The 22323-nt window shown below is 36.5% G+C and overlaps 1 protein-coding gene across 2 annotated transcripts in view; it reads right to left on the reverse strand.

Moving 5' to 3' along the window:
* Window positions 1-18638: 18638 nt before the first annotated feature.
* The window catches only part of LOC134666437 (uncharacterized), a 30625-nt gene continuing 26940 nt past the window's right edge, over window positions 18639-22323 (reverse strand). Inside the window, exons 1-4 of one of the 2 annotated variants that reach the window (XM_063523597.1) lie at window positions 21287-21952; window positions 20053-20136; window positions 19831-19969; window positions 18639-18903 (exon numbers count right to left, since the gene is read on the reverse strand). In XM_063523597.1, coding sequence (XP_063379667.1) covers window positions 18734-18903; window positions 19831-19969; window positions 20053-20136; window positions 21287-21952 — 1059 coding nt within the window. In that variant the 3' untranslated portion in view covers window positions 18639-18733. Of the gene's footprint in view, window positions 18904-19830; window positions 19970-20052; window positions 20137-21286; window positions 21953-22323 lie in introns of those variants that run through there. The other variant, XR_010098504.1, reaches the window with a different exon arrangement.

The following is a 22323-nucleotide window of genomic DNA, read 5'->3' on the forward strand; positions in this document are numbered from 1 at the left end:
CCAGAAATAGTATGAAGGTCGATAGTGTAACGCTTCGTTACACGCACCGTTACACTACCGGGGTCGCCCTGGAAGGGAAAATCCTGGGGCTTTTGGCCAAAGGATTTTTCCGTAATGTAAATATAATGTAATGAATATGGGTATGAGTGATAAATTTAGAAGGTGGGGATGTTATATACAATGTTTATCATACAAGAGAGGCGATTTAAACATGCATACCAAAGGTCATTCATACATCATCTTATAAAATTTTGGTTAATTGTTTAACCAAAATAAGTTTCAATAGAGTACTCCTTTAAGTAGAGGACGTACTCATTAAATCGCTCTCCATTAGTATTAAGGCTTATTAATCAGTAACCACCCGCTGAATATTAATGAATCTAAATATAATATCTACAATAATGTGTACCTACAAAGAGTACGATTGTTGAAATTTATTCAACAAAATAATGCCGTATGGAATGTAGGATTACTACAAAATATCATAAGATAATTCCTTAATGGAATTAATAAATGTACTGTACGGTACGTATGTACCTAAGTACGTAAATATGAACGTTATGTCAAGGGAAGAAATATATAAATAAGTATTGTTCTAACTCTGGTAGAGTTAGCTTTGAATAACGTTATATGAACGTAATATAACGTTATATAAATTAAATAGTATAAATGAACGTATAAATTCGTACTAAGTAGGTATGTACGAAATGTAATGAGTTCGAAATGTATAATGGGGATGAGATATAATTATAAATGTATAACATTATATACAATATTTTACAAGTTAGGAGCTTAGGAGAAAAGTAGCTAAGTTTGAGCCAAATAAGAATCTAATTAAGGAAAAACAGTATATTATTTATTTTAGAATTTTGGGGGGAGGTTTAAGGTCTCTAATATGCCATCGTCCGAGCATTTTGCCGGACATGTCTTGTAGGACATATACTAAGGGTGATATTTTTTTTAGGATAGAACATTTAATAAACTTGGGTGCAAGTTTAGCAGAATAGTGTTTAGGAGAATTACTAATTGCGTAATTTCGTTTCCAGACGATGTCATTTTCGTTGAATTCGAAATGTTGGTGATGTTTATTATACGATGAAGAATTGGTTTGGTGTGCTCTCCAAAGACGGGCTTGTACTTCGGAGAAGACAGGCTGAAGAAGACCAAGATTATCAGCGTATTCGTCTCTGGGCGCGAATATAATATCATCTGTGAGATCAGATTTATCGTATGCTGATCCACATGTGACTAATTCGCGACCAAATACAAGGAAAGAAGGAGTATAATTTGTTGTTTCATTTACGGAAGTATTAATAGCAAATTGTATCTTATGTAGGTTGATATCCCAATTCCTGTGGTCATCCTGTATGAATGAGGATATTGCTGTGGTAACAACTTTATTATATCTCTCCACGGGATTTGGTTGGGCGCATTTAATTGCGCAATAGTGTATTTTTGGGATCTGATAGGAGTGGAATAAATCCGTTGTCTCTTGACTAACGAATTGAGGACCATGGTCAAGAATTATGGTCTGTGGGATTCCGTATACTAGGAAAACTAGGTTTTCTAGAATATGAACGATTACTGATGACGTAGCACGTTTAATCGCAAAGAGGAGGCAGTATTTTGAAAAACAGCAAGTAACGACAAAGATGAATCTGTTGTGTTTTAGTGTAGTAGGCAAGGGGCCGATCAAATCTATTGAAATGCATTGAAAGGGTCGAGAGCATTGCTTAGGTTTACCCATTAGGCCAAGTTTTAGTTGGGTTTGGTGTTTGCAAGCTAAGCAAGTCTCGCATTTGGCAATAAAATTTGAAATATCTTTGTACATTCCTGGCCAAAAATATTTCAATTTAACTTTATTGTATGTTTTAAATGTTCCGAAATGAGCGCAAGTTGGGGTGGAATGATTTTCTGTGATAATGGGTATTCTGTACTCTAGTGGGATAACTTCTTTCCAATTATACTCAGATTGGAGTAACGAAGGGGTTTTTGAGTATCGGTATAATTTATTATTATGTATTATGTAATCTGGAGTGGTGTTGGGGTTAGAACTGCATTTAGCGTAGATATTATTATACCAGTCGTCATTGGTATTAGAACTATTGTAGTTAATAACGTCTACTGAAGGTAAGCGTGATAAAGCGTCAGGGATTAGATGATCTTTACCACGTTTATGTTTAATTTCGAAGTTAAATGTAGATAGACGAATACTCCAGCGGGCTAGACGTCCGGTTGGATTATCTAGATGGAGAAACCATTGTAATGCGGAATGGTCTGTGTAGATTGTGAACTTTAAGCCGTTGTCAAGATAGCAACGCCAATGTTCTAGGGCTAGTAAGACACTTAAGAGTTCTCTTTCTGTAATTGAGTAATTTCTTTGGGGACCAGTTAGGGATTTGCTCATATAAGCAATGGGTTTCTCAACGCCATCAAATTCTTGGGTCAGCATGGCACCGATGCCGAAGCTGGATGCATCACAGTGGACTGCGAAGGGTTTTGAGAAGTCTGGGCAAGCAAGAACAGGGGTAGAGACTAGAGCTTCTTTAATGGATTTAAAGGCATTGTCTTCTAGTGATGTCCATTTAAATGGTGGTGCTTTTTTGGAAGTGGAGGTAAGTTTAGTTAGTGGTGCAACCTTTGTGCTGAAATCGGGGATAAAGCGTCTATACCAACTTGCTGTACCTAGGAACTTTTTAACTTCTCGAGGAGTTGTGGGAGGTGGGATGTTAAGTATTGCCTTAACCTTGTCAGGATCTGTTTGAAAGCCGTGTTCATTAACTATGTAACCAAGATATTTAAGTTCTTTTTTGAAAAATGAACACTTGGGGAAGTTTATAGTAATGTTGGCTTGTACTAGCCTTTGGTAAACTTTATTAAGTAAAGTGATGTGTTCATCGAAAGTATTACTTATGATGATAATATCATCTAAGTAGGTAAATACTGAGTTATCAAGGTTTTCAGAAGGGAATAACGCATCCATAAAGCGTTGTTGGGTAGCAGGGGCATTAGTCAATCCAAAAGGCATTACGCGAAACATGTACATGCCTTTTGAGGGTACATGGAAACTAGTTTTAGGTCTATCAGAAGGGCGTAGGGGTATTTCCCAAAATGCTTTTGCTATGTCTATCGATGATAGATATTTAGCATTTTTTAGATTATCTAGAATGTCAGAAATGAGTGGGAGTTTGTAGGCATCTTTGCGCGTAATCGAATTTAGTTTACGGCTGTCGATGCAAAAACGCCACGTTCCATCTTTTTTAGGAGTTATTATGACAGGGTTTAGCCATGGGCTTTCACAGGGTTCGATAACATTAAGCTTTAGCATTTCATCAACTTCTTTGCATAAAGCTTTTTGTTTCTCTGGAGAAAGCCTATAGCATCGCTGTTTGATTGGTGGATGGTCACCGGTATCTATGTGATGTTCAATGAGGTGGGTTCGTCCTAAGGGTTTGGTTTCTGTTGAAATATTTTTAAATTTTTCAATAATAGTATCTGAAATTAACTGTTGAGTTTCAGAAAGGTTGTCATAATTAGTGATGTGTTGGTCGTAGGTGGAAATAACTAGGGTATCTATATGTTTATCAGAATATGACGTTATGTCAGGTAATATGTGGGGAGCTATATTGAATTTTCTCCAAAAATTTGTGCCTAGAATTAAGGGTTGCTTTATAGTAGGGATAACATGAGCGGTAATAATAGCCACAATATTTTTGTACGAAATTGGTAGTTGAATTGTACCAATAGAGTATATAGGGTAGCCGTCGGCTACAGAGCCTACGACTTTATGGTCGTAATTTATGGTAAAATTGTGGGATAAGAGAATTTTATGGGAATTATTTCCGAAAATAGTTAAAGCACTGCCACTGTCTAAGAGGCCACATAAAGTTAAATTATTTGTCTGGATGTTGACATAAGGTCGTTCATCGTATGGATCTTGAGTGAAAAGTGCTGATGTAGTATTGTATGATGACATAAATAATTTAATGGTATCTAACCATTGGTTCCATTCTGTAGCAGTAGTTTTATTTAAGTTACTTTTCTCCTTTATGCGTTTTTTGGAAATTTATGGCAAACTATACATTTTGCAAAAGTGACATTTTGTTTGCCACAGCGGAAGCATACTATATTTTTACTTGTACAAATATCTAAAGAATGATCGTTTGTTCTGCAACGCGGACAGGAGTAACGTAACGTAGAAGGTGGTGCTGTTACAGTATGGACCGGTTTATTAAATGGGAATGGTGGTATATACGGTTGGGAAGGGGGGGTATGGTTAGAATCTTGTTGAATGTTGGTATAGTTGCTAGAGCTATAAGTAGAGGTAGTATTACAGCTTTCGTACCATTTGCACGATTGGAATAATGTGTCTATAGACGTAACATCTGTAGGAACTAATCTGGAACTGTAATAAGGGCTCATGTTTCTACGGAGGATATCTATTTTTTGTTTTTCAGAAAGGGGTTCATGTAATTTGGAAAAGAGGGCTTCCATGGCTGAAAAATACATTATTATTCGTTCATGTTGTTTTTGTTTACGGGAATGTATATTTTGTAGTAAGTTGTGGTCATGGTCATGCAATTCGAAATCTTTTAAGAAGTGGGTTTTAAATGATTTCCAATCTGTAAGGGTTGTTTTCTTTGACCTATACCAATCTAAAGGAGTGCCTGATAAAAAATCGTATATATATTTGTGTAAGCGTTTGTCGTCAATGTTACGCGCAATTGCAAACTCTTCGATGTTTCGAATAAAATCATAAGGGCAACTATCGCCTTTATAGTTGAATTTTTTAAAATCGCTTGGTTTTGCTTCAGAGAGGTTGGTTAATTTTCGAGCAAGTAGGTCTAAATTTGTGGAATCATCTATCAAAGAGGTTGCTGACGCGTAAGTTGACGTTGTTGTTGACGGTTGTGACATGTTAAATTTTGTTTGACATTTTGACAAAAATTCGCATATTTTCGAATAGTTGTCAATAATTTCTGGAGATAATTCAGTGGTAATATGGAGACGTTCTATTCTGTTATATAAATGAAATAAGAAAACCGCTATTCTATCGTGCTTCGCTTGGTTGGTGGTCGCAAGCTGTAGCTGAGAAGAAACTATTGTGAGGCATCTGCTAATTTCGGTGATATCCTGTTCAAGATCATATGGGCTGGAGAGATTCGAACACGGGTCCGCGAATAAATTTGGAGTGAGGAGCTGTCTTAAATCATCAGCCTGCGCGGTGGCTGGGAACTGAATGTTCCTGAGTTTGAGCTCATAGATGAGTTCAGGTTTATTTAATAGTGCTGGATTCATTGTTTATTAAAGTGGATACCTATTACGAAGAGAATAATTGATGTTATCAATATAAATAAAATATGTAGTTATTAAATTTTATTTTTTATTGAATCGAAAGGAGAAGTTTATTGTGATATTAGGCTTAGTTGTGTATATTTATTTAATCGGGTGAAGGATAAGCTATCGGATTATCTCCAACAGTACTGCCGTAAGTCAGGATTGGTTCGCACTTCAGTGACTCCAAGGAGTTTTAAAAACACTTAGGATTGAAACCAATTTGTGAGATTTCAGTGGAAATCTTGGATTGTGTAATTGTATGTGATAGATGTTTTGTGTAATCACTATGTTAAGAGTTTTGTTATGTGGCGCGACAAAAAGCGTAGGACGCTGGCATAATAGGGATTAGAAAATAGATATAGATAAATTGGTATAAGATGATGAATGATGATAGATGTATATGTAATTGGTTATTTAAGGGAATTTTGGAGGGGGGAATTTTGGTTAAACGGTTGAGGATTAGATAAAAGGTTGGTTGTAAAATAGAAAATTAAATAAAATGATGTTAGGCCAAGAGATATTGCGAAAATTTGAGTTGGGTCGACTATAACCTTTTAGAATTTTGAAAAAAATCTTATGCTAACTATTACAAGATATATAAAATTGATAAAAAAAAAAAAATATGTCTTCAAAAAGTAGCAGGCGTCGGCGTGGAGTAGGAGCACGAGCGTAGCGGAGGAGGCACGAAGAGAAGGGCTGCTCTGCGTCGTAGGGCGGGTGGGTTTGATCACGTTGATGGCGCCAGTGTGAGGGGGCAGATGGGAGCCTCACCAGGATGATGGAAGGTAATCAAAGTCGGGAACCAGGGCGATGATGGGTATTTATTAATTATATAAAAAGGCACCTGTAACAATACAGGTTACGTGTTAACAGATAGGTATGTATAAAAACACTTTCGTAATTCAGAAGGTTAGAAATCAAATAACTTACAATATGTGCCTTGGTGATGATGTGGATATATATCTGGAAGGTGTGCAGGGCCACAAAACGAGCACTATACTGAACTGCACGCACTTATGAATTATTACGTTTACTAATAAAAATCACACTTAAACGGTCGTGTTTAGAAACTTGGGAAGTACAGTCCGTTAGATAAAATGATGTTTATCGATCAAAGTATGTGATCGAACTGAAAATAAAAATCATTGAATGGAATTTGGAATAGGATTTGAATTTCAAAAAGGAATTTAGAATTTGTATGGTGCCAGAAATAGTATGAAGGTCGATAGTGTAACGCTTCGTTACACGCACCGTTACACTACCGGGGTCGCCCTGGAAGGGAAAATCCTGGGGCTTATGGCCACTAAAAGCCGAAAAGTTCAAAGTTAGCAAGGACGACCGGCAGTTGCGCGAATTTGATTAGAATACTAACTTGCTTTAAGTAAGTTTATCTAGGGAAATGACAGCATAATGTTTTAAACCTACCATCTGTTTGGGCGACCGGAATAATATTTGTTCAATCTTGTAAAGGCTTTTAAAAAATTGAATGCAATTAGAATTTTGAAAAATCGGCGTCGCTGACTCGCATTTCTTAACTACTAATATGTAGTAGGAGAGCCCAAACGGGGATTTTGGGGTATATACAGGGTGGAAAGGCACGACGATCCTTCCCGGAAGTATTAGGTCGTTTAAGTGATACAGAGCAGATTGGTAATGGTAAGAATCGTTAATTGAGTAAAAAATAAAAATACCAAATTTTCTACTTTTTAACTGTGGTGATAACCCTACAGCATGTGCACATGACGGCTAGATTAAGGATCTCCGTCGGGAAAGCTCGGGACTTTACGCTTTTTTCCGATCGTTGACAGAAGCGCAATGATGTATGAATGACGCATAAATGACAAATAAATCAAATGAATGCAAAAATATTACAAACAATTTTATTACTTTCCTAGATAATTACTTTTTGACAATATTTAACACTATCTTCTCTTCACATACGGTGTTCAAATGTACCTACGTGTCTTATAATGTACGCCGCAGCCCGCACCCGAGCCCGCGCACATTGCCCATGCGATAGTTTATGCTCTTCGTCATTTTTCCTCCGCAGATTGTCAAAAGCAGCAATTAGCCTTTAATGTCTCATTTCGTCCGCAGTTTCACATTCCGTTTGGTACACCACATCTTTTACACAGCCCCACAAATTTAAATAACCACGAGCATCTAACAATGGCATTTTTATTTGAAGAATATGAAATAAAGTAAATATGAAGTAAAGTTCAATGACAATTTAATTTAAAACATCAGACGTCTTGTCTATTTCCTACCACGCAAGAAGGTTTGTTAGTTAGGTAGGTATTTAAGAAGTATTTATTCTTGATTTATTCTTAGTATTTCATTTTTGCAAGTTCATTTGGTAAATCAAACACAACCTACTTGTAATTTTTTATTATTTTAGATAGTTTCCAATTATTCGAAAATAATTTTTTGAAACGTGTTAAGAAACTAAAACCTTTTTATCAGTCAAGGAAACCAGAGATATTTATAAGACGATTGCGTACTTTTGAGTGGTTGTCAATGTCACAATTTGAACTGTCGTTGTAAACAATGTTGTGGTTAGTATTATTAATATTAAGGAATAACATAACTACTTCATTCAAGTATTAAACAAGTGGAACCACTAGGAAAGCGAAAATCCTGCAACGATTCTTACCGTGTTGTAAGTAGACCTAAGAATGGTTATATGGCAACAAATTAGCATAATTTCCTGTCGTATACTGATTGTTTACAAGTAAGTTCATTGACCCTGTCACCTGTTAGGGTTAGAACAAAGTAGTTTTTTGCATGGATGTTTAAAAGGCCATAATTTAGAAACGGTTGCCTATATTAACATAGTTTCTATGGAGAAAATATAGAGCTTAGGCTAAACAATCCCCCTTTTGCGGAAAGGATCGTCGTGCCTTTCCACCCTGTATACAATCGCGGCAGATTGACATAAGGGGGGATAACCTTGCATCCGGTCCAGTACCTCCATTACCATGTATGTATGAGTGCTTTATACAGGATCTCGTGTCAAGGACAGTCCATCAAAAGGATCAAAACAGAAAAAAAAGGACGAATTAAATGTAAGGTAGTGGGAATATCACAAATTTGCAAAAAATATGTCACCTTGACATTCTCGAGCGCGGTCGATAAACTTACTTATTTTTTATTTATTTTGAAGGGATTAATGCAAGAATAACAAAAACTATATATCTGACGATTTTCCCAGGCCCAAGTATCAAGAATCGTCTACGAAGTTTAGTAGGTACAGTCAGCCAAGAAAGTGGTTGATCACTTTTCGACTCTATCTCTGATTGATAGAGTCGAAAAGTGGTAGACCACTTTCTTGGCTGACCGTACGTGAAGTTTTAGTCCCCACTCCACGCCTCGGTTTCCTTGTCACTTTTTACGCTATCACTGGCTCTCTCACTTCACCAATGCCTCGTCTGATGATGACGATTGAAAAAAAACACCATTCTGGCCTAACCTGACATGGAAAGGAAATTTCGTAGATAAAATATAGAGTATTTTACTGTGGCGTTGTTGTAGGTACGTCTACCCAAAACTGACTCAATAAAACATCAGTAAAGTCACAGAATAAAGAATAGTACTAAGTACAGAAGACTCACTCTCTAACAAAATGCGTCTGTTACTTATAGGGTTATAGGATATATAGTCTATAATTTTCGGTACAAAATAGTCTGCCGTTTTTTGCGGGGAGGGGCACATCAAATGTATAGGTACTTACGTCATGTCAGATAAACGTCAGTCCATACATGTGGTTGACATATGGTTGACCATTGGCCGCCTATTTTCGACAGAGCTTCCGCCTGATAATGGCCACTCCGTTTACGATCAGCACAGATATGGCCGCTAGGTGGCGACAGCGCCACGAGCGGCTTTTATGGCAAACCCCAAAATTGGGGCCGAACGGATGCGCTTTTAGCTACCTGTAGCAAAGCGACGAAATCGCGGAGTGAGACACGCCTGGTAAAGTAAAGGATTCGTTTAGGAGGTGTATATGAGGTGCAAACACGTACTGGTCGCCCTTAAAATTGGTCAAAGGCGCTTAGCCTTTCAAAAGATAGGATATACTAGAGAATTCGTGAAGGGTATCACCGTGGCCGTGTGTGGTCTAGTGCTCAAGACGTTATCCGCGTAAGCCGAAGACGCGGATTTGATTCCGGCCTCGGCCACCGTTGGACTTGGTCACTTTTTCTTTAGTATCCATATACTCTTTCATCTGATTGATAGAGTCGACCTATGCCCGATTCGGATTTTGAAATAGACATCTATTAGACATCACCAAGATACTATAACGATATGTTTAAGATATAACCTGTCAAATTTGACATTTGCGCGATTCTGGAGATACTCTTGAACGATTTCCACAGGATATGACTTAGAGATCTAATAGATATCTTACTCTATCTCACGTAAAAGTGACATTGGTTGCCTAAATTGCGCTGCAAAAGAGATCTGGTTGATAATATCTAAACTATAACGTATCTAGAATGGATCTAGTACGTGTCGTCTCTTGTGAATATCTTGAAGTTCGAATACGGCAGTATGACGTCTGTTTCATTTTATAATATGACTTAAATCTAATAGGTATCAATAGTTAACAATCTTCATTCAAGAATTGACCTCTAGATGACGCTCGACTAATCACTGACGCACACCCAATTTATACAAATTAAATCGATTCATGAATTAAGTTTATTTGTATCCTTGAAGTTGTTTATTGTCTGTTGAATTTTGGAACAATGATAAAACGTAGGTATTTTTCGCACTTTCACAATGTTTACTAAAAACAAAACCGGACAAGTGCGAGTCGGACTCGCCCACCGAGGGTTCCATACTTTTTAGTATTTGTTGTTATAGCTGCAACAGAAATACATCATCTGTGAAAACTTGAACTGTTTAGCTATCACGGTTCGTGAGATACAGCCTGGTGACAGACGGACGGACGGACGGACGGACAGCGGAGTCTTAGTAATAGGGTCCCGTTTTACCCTTTGGGTACGGAACCCTAAAATAGGTACTTCCTGTGTGCTAATAGCTTACCTACTTATTTAGTGTGTAGATACATACCTGATTGCATCTATAATCAGAAGTTATTTATTTATTTAATACTTTAATACACAGTAAACCCTATACAAAAGGCGAACTTAATGCCAGAAGGCATTATCTACCAGTTAACCTTTGGACCAAACAGTTATGTTATAGATTAATATATAACAGGTTGTGAATTAGATCTTTTAATCCGTATAATATGTATAAGATAATCCAGTGCCTCAGAAAGCTAGGTATAAATAAATGGATATCTGTCTCATTTACAGAGGGTGGCCGCCATATAAAAATATGTACATATGTATGTTAGTCTGTAAGGTATTTGTAATATGGGCCTTGTTGCCTGAATTAAATTTCTAAATAAATAAATAAATATGGTACCTTTTGCCGTGGAACGTCACATTTACTTCTCCTACCTATATTTAGCTTTAGTAAACTAACACTGACATTTAATTATTGGACCGTTATGTTGTTTTTATGAATAAATGAATTGAATGGAATTAAAAACTAAAAATACCTAGATAATTTATGCGTCAGTTTTCCGTCGTGCCACCAGTTCCGGTCACTAATGCGCCGTCCTACCGTCGGAAAGTTAGCAATATTGCAAAATTTCCACGGACAACATTTTTTTCAGCAATTTGTCATATTTTTGTACAGAAAGGAATCGAAATGTATCCATTTCCAAAATAAAGTTTCCTTTGTGTCCTATGAAATTATCCTGAAATTTCTGAAAAGTTTTCGCAACTTGCACATGTTCTGTAGTTTCGGTATACACCTACCTACAAACTTTCCGATGGTTAATGACATGATGACGGATATAGGTAGTATTACGTTTGACTTGCAAATTACTGTCTATCGATAAACAAAGAATCTTTATCGAAAGCAATCAAGAATATATTATTATTATATTAATATATCGCTTCACCCGTTGATATTCATACCTACTAGAAGTTGAGGAAAAAACCTTCACTAACATCCGGGATATGAACGCCCTCTTGCGGAAAAGTCCAATACCTATGATATTTACCGAGGCATTCGTTCAAGTATACTTGCCCGCACTTTGTAGTATCACAATGTTCACACAGATGGCACTGCAATCAAAGTTATAACACAGTTTCATCATTATTCTCTTCTAATCATTTTAATTTCACATTATAAGGATTTTCGAACTAGGGGTACGCAATAAAAGTTTTCTAGATTTAGTAGTGCCTTTTAATAATACTACTTAAAGCCTGCACAAATCAAGGCGCAATATTCATTATTTCAGAATTGTAGCTAATGTTTTTTTTCAGGCGTCACTCTGTAGTTAATAAAATAATTAACTTTTTGTTGATTACTTTAATGTAGTAATTGTAGGTACAGTTAAGTTCACAAAAATATTTATCCCTTTACCTACGGGCCCTTGAATCTCACCGTCACCGCCCAATACGGGCATATTTTTGCGAGAGTCAGCGGTGAGGCATAATTTCACTTACTTGTAACTTTTGAAGTATTACAGCTACACACTTGAAACTTCACACACACAATAAGTATAATGTGTTTAATCAATAAAAATCACTTGGAGTAATAATATTCACTATTTTTTCTGCTATCAAGCAATATATCAGTCACTAAGAAATTGAAGATTTTTAAGTTACTACTCGCGGATTTCACAAGTTTAAGTTTAAGAACATTAGTTTATAGTATACTTAACACAAATAAACACTTAAATAACGATAATTATGAAAATAATGTATAAATATCAATCACTTAAAACGTTGCATAAAAACAATTTGCCACTTATGGAAAAAAGTGATGTGCGTCTATCGACACATTTGTCGATATATCGATAACAGTAAATGTAAAACTGAAATTAAACAAGTCATGATTTTGGTGAAATTATTATTAGGTACCTAATAATGATTTCATAACATGTTAAATTCCAATATTTGAACCAAAAACGGTAAAAAACACTAAAAATAACACTCCAAACACTCCCACGCCATACTCTCATATCGACAACAAGTCGATGAAATTTAAAACAACACTATTGTCCGCCATATTGAGTTCAATTATTAGTACCTCCGCAGTACGGGTGTCAACTCCAGTTGCCAACAAAAAAGCGGTAATTTTAAAATTATGTTTATGTCAGAGCCATCTACCGAAATATTATGATATTTTTTTCTTTGTATCTATACTAATCCCAGTGCATAATGTGACCGCTATTACCAAGCCACAAGGTCTCGTTTTGATTTAAAAAAATGTTTAACATGACCATTACTTCGATCAACTATAGTTGACACCCGTACTGCAGCGGTGTTGCCGTACTGGCAACTCTGGTTGACACCCGTAGGTAAAGGGTTATAAGTCAACGTTTCAAAATATATGTACATTCTTCTAAGTCACTGACAATAAAGTCGTGTAAATATACATATTTGTAACGTTAACTTGAGATGATTGTTTCTGAACTTGGCCATACAATAACTACAAGGTAAGTATATAAAATACATATACAATGACGATAAACGCGCCAATCTTAACGCAGATTAGGTACCGCAATCATAAAAAAACATGTCGTGTTATTATCTAATATTATTTAAAATCCAAAGAATCAAAAACCACAGACTATAAACTTGTGTTTGGGCGGCTATGGCAAACGTTTGATGGACCAGTCACTTTAAAGTTATGATGAATACACAAAATTCTTGTATAAACCAAACAGAACTTATAAAAAAAAATAAAAGGGCAATAAAACTCCATTTATATATCCGTAACAGGTTAATTAGCGAAAAAACTGTCCGTGTTCCGTGTTGTTTTGCCCAGGGCTATCCCCATCGCTTCGCAGGCACTCGCCTCCTTGCCTTTAAGTGTGGCCTTCACATCCGTAAGAATTTCGCTTCATCGGAGTTCAGCCATGAACTGGTTTACTGGAGTGCTCCGCGGTACTTAAAAATCTCAGGACTTGCTGGTACCGTTATAGCTAAGTGGGGCGGCGGCGCGAGCGCCGCGTTGGGCTGCGCTCGCCGCTCAACAGGACACAAGACATGTGACATGTGACGTTACACAGAGTACTGGGGGCTTAGCCAAGACGACAATCGTTTATAGAAACATGACTTTTCATAGCGTCTGTCATCTTGATAAATTTTTTCTTTTCGTTTGGCGTTTGTCGACGCACGATTGTCATCTTGGCTAGGCCTGGCTCCAATTTCACCACGGCTGCACCTGTCACCCTGGTGAAATTGGGGCCTGGTGTCATAAAATTTTAGGGCCTTCTAGCCTGTAGTGACCCTGCATAATTGCATATGATATGAAGCAGGAGGTCCCGGGTTCTAATCCTGGTAAAGGGCATTATATTTGTTCCTGAGCTATGGATGTTTTGTATAATGTATAGGTAGTATACATAGGTACCTAGTTGTATCAAAGTTTAACATCAAACATCAAACATCAACATTTATTCAGCAAATAGGCCACAAGGGCACTTTTACACGTCAACATTGAATTTACATAAAAGCAAAAATAATAACATCAACAATTTTATAAAATAAAACTAACAATTCAATCTAACGTATTACAATTACTAAGAGATGTATATGGTCTCTTAATGTCGAATTACATACAAAATACAGATAAAAAAACACACACAAAAAAAATCTATAATATTTAGATTTTTTTTTATTAGATTTATATTTAATACCTATATTATCGTTGTCTGAAATGTCTGATAACCACAACACAATCCTTATTGAGCTTACTCTGTGACTGTAAGTCGATTTGAGAAAGATTGTCCAACAGTATTTATTTTATAGATAATTATTTATTTTATTTATGTATCTAATCTTTGCATGTAACTGTGCGTTTTTTCCAGAAACTTCCTGCCTCGCCGCTCACGTCTCCTGCATCACACAGTTTATAGGTAGATGCCATGAAATGGCATATGTGATGTTAAGACGAAACAGGAGCTGAGTTTTAAATAGTTTAGGTAAATATACCCGTCTCGCTAACGGAAGCGGCACCTAAAAGTAGTGCGATAAGGACAAGGCGAAAAATCCTGCGTAAAAATCTCAAAAATCGAGGTTTCGTACTCCTCTGTTTCCTCCTCCAAAACTTAACCAATCGTAACCAAATTTGGAAATCTAAATGATTATGAAATTATCTGTGTCGAACCGTTTTGATTTTTTGGCTAATTGATATCAGTTTTGACTGCCACGCCTCTCATTGCGGCATTTTTGAAGGGCTCTAGCGCCTTAAAAAACAAAAATATCACGAAAAGCAAAACGGTCCGACACAGATATTGACAATATTAATCTGTGTTGAAAAAATCATTGCTCTAGCTTCAAAAACCACGGAGGAAAACGAGGAGTACGTTTGTATGGAGAAATGACCACTCCTGTTGGCTCTTAAGAAACCAACTACTATTGTTTTAAAAGGGACCTTGTCCTTCGGCACACGTGGAATGAGTGCCAAACATGTCTCGTTCTCATTCATGAGCACCGCGAATCAATCAATGGCATTTAGATTCCTGAAACCTATAGCAGTGATATTGAAATGCAATAGTTACAATGCGCACAATTTCTCTGTAAAGTACTCCTGTAATTTTTAGGCCAGCCATATTCCCAAACTACTTTTGTTTCCAATGAAAATAATTATGTATGTCAGGGTTTAATTATAAATTAATTTTTTTAATCACCAATCACAGTGTCACCGACTCTAAACGTATTTATTACCCAGGTAGTAAATACCTTAGTTACATATGTAGATTCAAATATAGAAATCAATTAGGTAAGAATTAATTTCATGATGCAAACGGGTTAACTCGTTGAATCGTTTTTCACTAGTTAGCTATAAGAGTTAAGGTTTAGGGTTAGTTAGGGTTTAGAATTATGTATAAAATCAAATTTTTACAATAATCCATATCTGTCCAAACCCTACGTAAAGCATGGTTAATATACTTACATCAAATTTTGTAAAAATATTTTCCATAATGTAAATATCCGATTCTTATTTTATTTTTATTTTTATTTATTTATTTATTTTAAATATCCAGGGAGAAAAATGGGGACTACGTTTGTATGGAGAAGCGGCCCCTTTCCTCTTAAAAATATAACGACGGCAGAATCCTTTTTTAAACTGAACGCCGGCAGAAGGTAGAAGGATCGGAAGGCGGCCGGGACAGCCCATGACTCCCATGAGTCAGAGCACCATCACACCGCTAACGGGAGCTTTCCATCTCGGCCACTCCGCCAGGATAACGGGATCGCTCCCTTCGATTTCAGTTTGGAACGCCTTTCGATTTCGTGGCCCGTGTCGCCGTGCGACCTCCGGCTTGCGTCACCTCCGTGTAATCGGGCTTTAGAAAATGAAATTCAGCACATTCGTGTCCTGCCTTACATGGCAAAGTTATGCTTTTGGGCCACCGTCCCGTTGGCGGGCGACATGTTACGACACGGCTTTGATTTAGATTTTTATCTCATAATACGTATTGCACAAGATGACGTCAATTAATACAAGGCATTTTATGTGAATAAGTTACCTACGCCAAAGAAGAACCACCGTTATTTTTTTTTTATTTCTATGTTTAATAGAGTTAGACCAAGAAAAGTCTGCAACGAATTTGATAGCCCACGCAGTGCAAGTGTTATTTTAAACGTCAAACTTCTATGAAATTATGACGTACTTATAAATAGCACTTGCACTGCGTGGGTTATCAAAATCGCTGCAGACTTTTCTTGGTCTAACTCTATGAACTTGCAATTTTGTCTATGGCACTGCATAGATAGACGCAAAATTGGAGTCCATTCACACCTTTAAAAGTACTTATGATTTTTTTAAAGTCGTAAACTAAGAACCGGATTTCTTTGGCGCAGGTAGTTACTTACTTATACATAAAATATTCTTACTAAAAATATTAAGATCATATTACTCATACTCATTAAGTACCTACTCACTTTCTTGTTTTGCTGTGTTGGATTTTATAAACCCGATATCCTTAGCTCTTAACTAAATTCGTTTAGTATCCATACGAGAAATAGCTTAAAATAAATTGTTGATGATCTAAGAAAATAACGGTAAAGCTTCATACCCTTAAAAACCTCATTGTCACACGGCTCGCGAGCCTCGTTGCTGCTGCGCCATTTTCCGAACGTGTTAGTGCGAAAATATTCCGGGAGTGAGCGAGAGGAGGATACCGCGGTGTGCTGGTGTGCGAGAGGGAGGAGGGGCGCTATGCTAGGCTGCCGCGGAGGTCATGGAACCACAAGTGGGTCGGCGTCATCCTTCCTCCACCGCGGCTGCGCGGGCGCCGCGCCGCCGTGGCTGTTGAACTTGGACGCGTTCGCGCAAAACACGGTTCTTGAATATAGAACAAGAGTTTGAGGGCCCGATTCGGATTTGGAAATAGACATCTATTAGGGGGTCCCTTTGTTTCCCATAAAGTTTTAAGTCATAATGTAACGTTTGTCATATTATCGTTAGTCATAAAACTGAAACCGTTAACTTTTCAGGATTTTCGTAAGGCTATTCTATAGATAGGATAGGTTAGGTTTGTTTTATGGCAATCCTGAAAAGTTACGCGTTTCTGAGAAAAACCAATTATGACTAACGAAAATTCGGATAAACAATACATTATGGCTTAAAACTGTTTGGGAAACAATAGAGACCCATCTATTAGATATCTTTTAGTCATCACCAAGATACGATAACGATATGTTTAAGATCTAACCTGTCAAATTTGACATTTGCGCGATTCTGGAGATACTCTTGAACGTTTTCACACAGGATATAACTTAGAGATCCAATTCACATCTAATAGATATCTTACTCTATCTAACGTAAAAGTGACATTGGTTGCCCGAATTGCGCTGCCAAAGAGAACTAGTTGATATCTAAACTATAACGTATCTAGTATGGATCTAGTACGTGTCGTCTCTTGTGAAAATCTTGAAGTTCGAATACGGCAGTGAATTGTTTGTCAGAGCAGGCGTGGCTCACTCCGCGATTTCGTAGCTTTGCTACATAGGTAGCTGAAAGTACATCCGTTCCACACTAATTTTAGGGGGTAGCCATAAGCCGCGCGTGGCGCTGTCGCCACCTAGCAGCCATACCTGTCCTGATCGTAACAGATCGCGTTTTTTTACAGAGAGAGTCTTTTGTAACTAGTACTATTATTTATTCTGTGGTCAGAGTAACATATGTCGTGGCGTAACACTCATGGAGTTTTTACAGCAATAATAACTAATGAGTTGTTAATATGTCGCCTCATACGTATGTAGGTTTTTTGTTAGAACGGATAAAGTCCTCTGAGACAGTTTTAAGTTAAAGCAATTAAAATTAATTGGCATTTTACATTGGCTGTTATAAAATGTCATATAACATGGTGTGATAGGGACAACATAATAAAACACTACTTATCATCAATACTATCACTTTGTCCTTGTCACACGATGTTATACTAGTATATGTATAACGTTAATAAAACAGCCAGGGTGGGTCTACAACATATATGTACAGACATATCCTTGGAATACCTATCAAAAGAACTTGGGTATTAAGAAATTTATCTGTGATAAATAAAACACAAGTTTACGTGGCGAATAATATACTGCAAGTCACACCAGATAGCTGCACAAAAATATAAACAAACCGATACTATACAAATTTAAATAGGATTCATATAGTATACCTATTATGTAAAATAAATAAATAAAAAATAAATAAAATAAATATTAGAGGACATTTTTACACAAATTGACTAAGCCCCACGGTAAGCTCAAGAAGGCTTGTGTTGTGGGTACTTAGACAACGATATATGTAATATATAAATACTTAAATACATAGAATATAGCCATGACTCAGGAACAAATATCTGTATCATCATACAAATAAATGCCCTTACCAGGATTCGAACCCGGGACCATCGGCTTCATAGGCAGGGTCACTACCCACTAGGCCAGACCGGTCGTCAAAATCATCATCATCATCATGTCGTAATAGTATTACTAATGTGCCAGCATACACATAAGCAACCTCCAATAATACCTAGAGTCGGACCAGGCTAACTCTGCATCCCATTTGCAATGACAAAGATTAATTCAATTAAAATATTTAAGACAAAAAGTGCTTAAAATTCGAATATCCAAAAAACATGCATTCTTGAGAATAAATAGCAATTTGGTAAAAAAATATATATACCGATTTACCTAATCTACCTACCTACCTGTTAGAATTATTGAGTTTCAAACAATACAACTTCTAGCCGCCCAGAGACCTATAAAAAGGTCTCCTGTTCCATTCTAATTTGAACTTTGTGTTAACAAAATAAAATTTCATTTTGCTTGGCAAGGTTTGACGTATGGGCGGCTAGAGGTTAAAGGATTTTGTTCACCTGTAAAATTATTAAACTGTAAGTGAATAGAAGAGCGATGAATTTGATCGGCAGCGAGCTGTCGACCGGTATGACGCGCCAGATGTAGAACTTAAACGGCCGCAGCTTTAGAAAACGAATGCCATTTGAAATTGCGGCTCGGAGATTGAGATCTGAAAAGTAAAATCCATTAGGTAGGTACATACTTGACCACTTAAATTACCTACATTGTCTTTTGGTTTATTTAGGAGTTAGTGATTTACCCTCCCACAAATAATTCAAATAATTTACACGTATAATATTATACCGGGTGTGGCCTGTAACACGAGTAAATAATTAAAACATAGATTGTACTCCTCGAACGGTGACACAAAGTTCAACAACTTTTAAAAATAATGAAGTATTTAGACTCCCTATTTTTCATACAAAATAAATATTATCTTCAATGGACGCCATCGCCACGCCATATCATTGTGATTAGCGTTGCTTGTCACGACTTAATCATAACAAAATTCGCAATACATGGCGTCTTAGAATAAACTTTAAAGTGTATTAAAAATCAAACCACAAGTTATTTTTAAAAGTCACTGAACAAATGTTGTTCAGTATGAGGAGTACAGCCTACAGTTTAATTTTTTGCTCATATTACAGGCCACACCCGGTATTTACCATCGTTGGTGTACAATCAGCAACAATCTTAACTGTCCATCGGTGGACATAGGCATCGGTATGCCTTTTGTAATAAGGTCCACCGATGGACAATGTTAACTACATTATGGGCGATGTTACTACATATATCTCAGGTCCTTTTTGGTGGCTAATGACATAATCATGGAATAAAATATGTGGTATCTTTTATCGTTATAGGATAGGTACCTATACTAAAGGATACCATTATGTTATCATGAGCGTCATATCATCTCACATCATCATATTTCATTGTGCAGAAAATTGAAAATAGGTAATATTTATCATGATGTTTGATTATCATGATGTAAAATCTTATTCTTACCTACCTATCTACTTACACCCTAAAATTGATAATTGGGAGTAATACATAAGGCAAAACAAATAGTTAATTAGTAAAGGTACATGTTTACCGTTACATTTGGAATACTGGATTCTCAATATCAATGAAATATGATCAACTTCCATGTGGATCAATTCTATTAAGACAGCCGGAGCAGAAACTAGCACCCCTGCGGATATTGTATCGTATACATAAACCCTCCAATGGATCTGAAACATTTATAACTATTTAAGTGAAAGGTACCTCTCTGTTTAATAATAAAACGGAGAAATAAAATTATTAAAATTCATACCCGCTCAGAATCGGATTGTAATAAAATAATTTCATGAAGGCGTAAGATACAGTTTAAGAAACGCACCACCAGGACTACTAAGTACTGAAAAACAGAAGAATATACACGGTGGCTAAAAAATAACGGCATTCCCGTGGCCAGGGAGGTTTTGGAACTTTTGGAATTATACTGAGCAACTTTTACTATGGGACCAACCCCGAAATCGCGAAAAAAAATTACCCTCCCATAGATAATGGACCAGCCAAAATCTATGAAACAGTCAATTTTTTTTCGCTCTTTCGGGGCTGATCCCATAGCAAAAGTTGCTCAATATAATCCCAAAACCTCCCTGGCAATGGAAATTCAGATATTTTTGAGCCAGCTTGTATAAAGGTAATAAATTCGGTAACGAACGACATCTTATATAGGTAGATACCTACATTGAAGACAAAAAGAAATATTAGTAGGTATATCGTCTTAGTGACTTTTATGACAAAATCGATCAAAAAACAGTTTTAGTTTTCTGATTAAATTCTCTTGTTTATCCCCCGAAAATGGCCGCCACATTTATGTACCTAAATTACTCGTCCGTCTATGGTCACCAACTTACACAATATGTTGTGTAGGTATCAAATTTCAAATATATAATCAGTTAGATAGTTTCGGAGCAAATTTAATGTGGCAGACGGACAGACACGCGAGTGACCCTCGCTTCTATTAAGGCCCACCCCCACATCTAGCGTCTTTCGAGCGCGGCCATACAGTTGTAGACGCCGACGCTCGAAAGACGCTAGATGTGGGAGGGCCCTAAAGTAGTATGAAATATCTCATGCTCCAACATTTGTCTCTGTTTGACCCAATGGTTGACTGGTAGAGAATACCTGCCCTTTAGGCATTATGTCCGCCATTTGTAAATTTTTCCTGTGTTTGTGCAATATATTGTAATAAAAAAAATCTTGTATAAATTAAGGTCGAGCGAAATGTTGCACCATATATGTATACATAACTGTACTCAGCAAACGCCTAAGGCAGGCCACAGGTGACCCTCGCGCAGCAGGCAGCTTTCTCGCGCAAAGATTGGCCAGCGCGGGAACGCTGCCTGCGTGATGGGCACCCTACCAAGGGCGCAAAATTTTGATAGGTATTTTAATTTTTTTTAGCTTTAGTTATCTTAACTGTAGCTAATTTTAGTTTTATATTCATTTTACAACACTTATTATACAATAAATGCATAAATCACTGTACTGTGACATACCGTTGCTTGTAATTTATCCAGAAGCTTAACGCTATCGACAAGCTGCTTATAAGCTAATAATCCTCTTTTTAAATCAGTTGTCATATTTGTGTAATCACCAGGCGGCCGAATAAAGATACCCTCAAAATAATTTCGAAGTTTTAACATTCTTTCATACAAAATGTCAAATATAGAAATTCTAATATGTTGACTGAAATCCATAGAGATATAAATGAAGGTATACATCAAATATACTAGAGGGCTAGTAAAAATATGTTCCAAAGCGATAAGACTGATACAAGTTCTCATAAGAGCCATTACAAAGAAGATGACGTATAGCCGGAAGCTTTCTAAATTCGAAGGGAGTTCGAGGGTTCGATCTGCAAGTTTGATAGAAGCAAGATATTTTATAAAACAATCGTTTTCTACTATAAGAGTTATCCAAATACTGATGAAATACTCAAAAAGTAATATCCAAAGTGCACCAAATTTCATGTTTCCAAAATAATGTAATATCAATGGAATAATGAAGGATAGAACACAGCAATATATTTTTAGGGTAGTCAAGTATAACTTATTAGAGGTATAACTGTAATAATGGCCAAAAATGGCACGAATACATAATATAGTGTTCAGAGGCAAATAGTTGTGCAGAAAATTTAGAACTAGATCACAAATATAACCCATACTAAAACCAGATGCTTATATATATTTTAAATGGACTTGTAGAATACGTATATTGCGTATAACAATAATATAGTATAAATAAATAGTTTATTTGAATAACTAAGACTTAAAATGATTTGTTGACTACGAAAGTCTGGATTCACAGTACGTTTAGAACTGAAAGTGCCGCGTCACTACTGACATAAAAATGTGGATGCTAAGCACAATTGGGTAGGTAAAGTTTTTTGAAGATAGGCAAATTATATTTTTTCCCGATAGTATTCATTATAGCGATCACGGAAATGCAGCTCTTTTATTTTTATATCATTTTATTGATTAAATATAATTTTTTAAATGATCAATATGACGTTTGTGAGGTGAAATGGCAGATT

The sequence above is a fragment of the Cydia fagiglandana genome, chromosome 8, assembly GCF_963556715.1.
Source record: "Cydia fagiglandana chromosome 8, ilCydFagi1.1, whole genome shotgun sequence".
Lineage (NCBI taxonomy): Eukaryota > Metazoa > Arthropoda > Insecta > Lepidoptera > Tortricidae > Cydia > Cydia fagiglandana.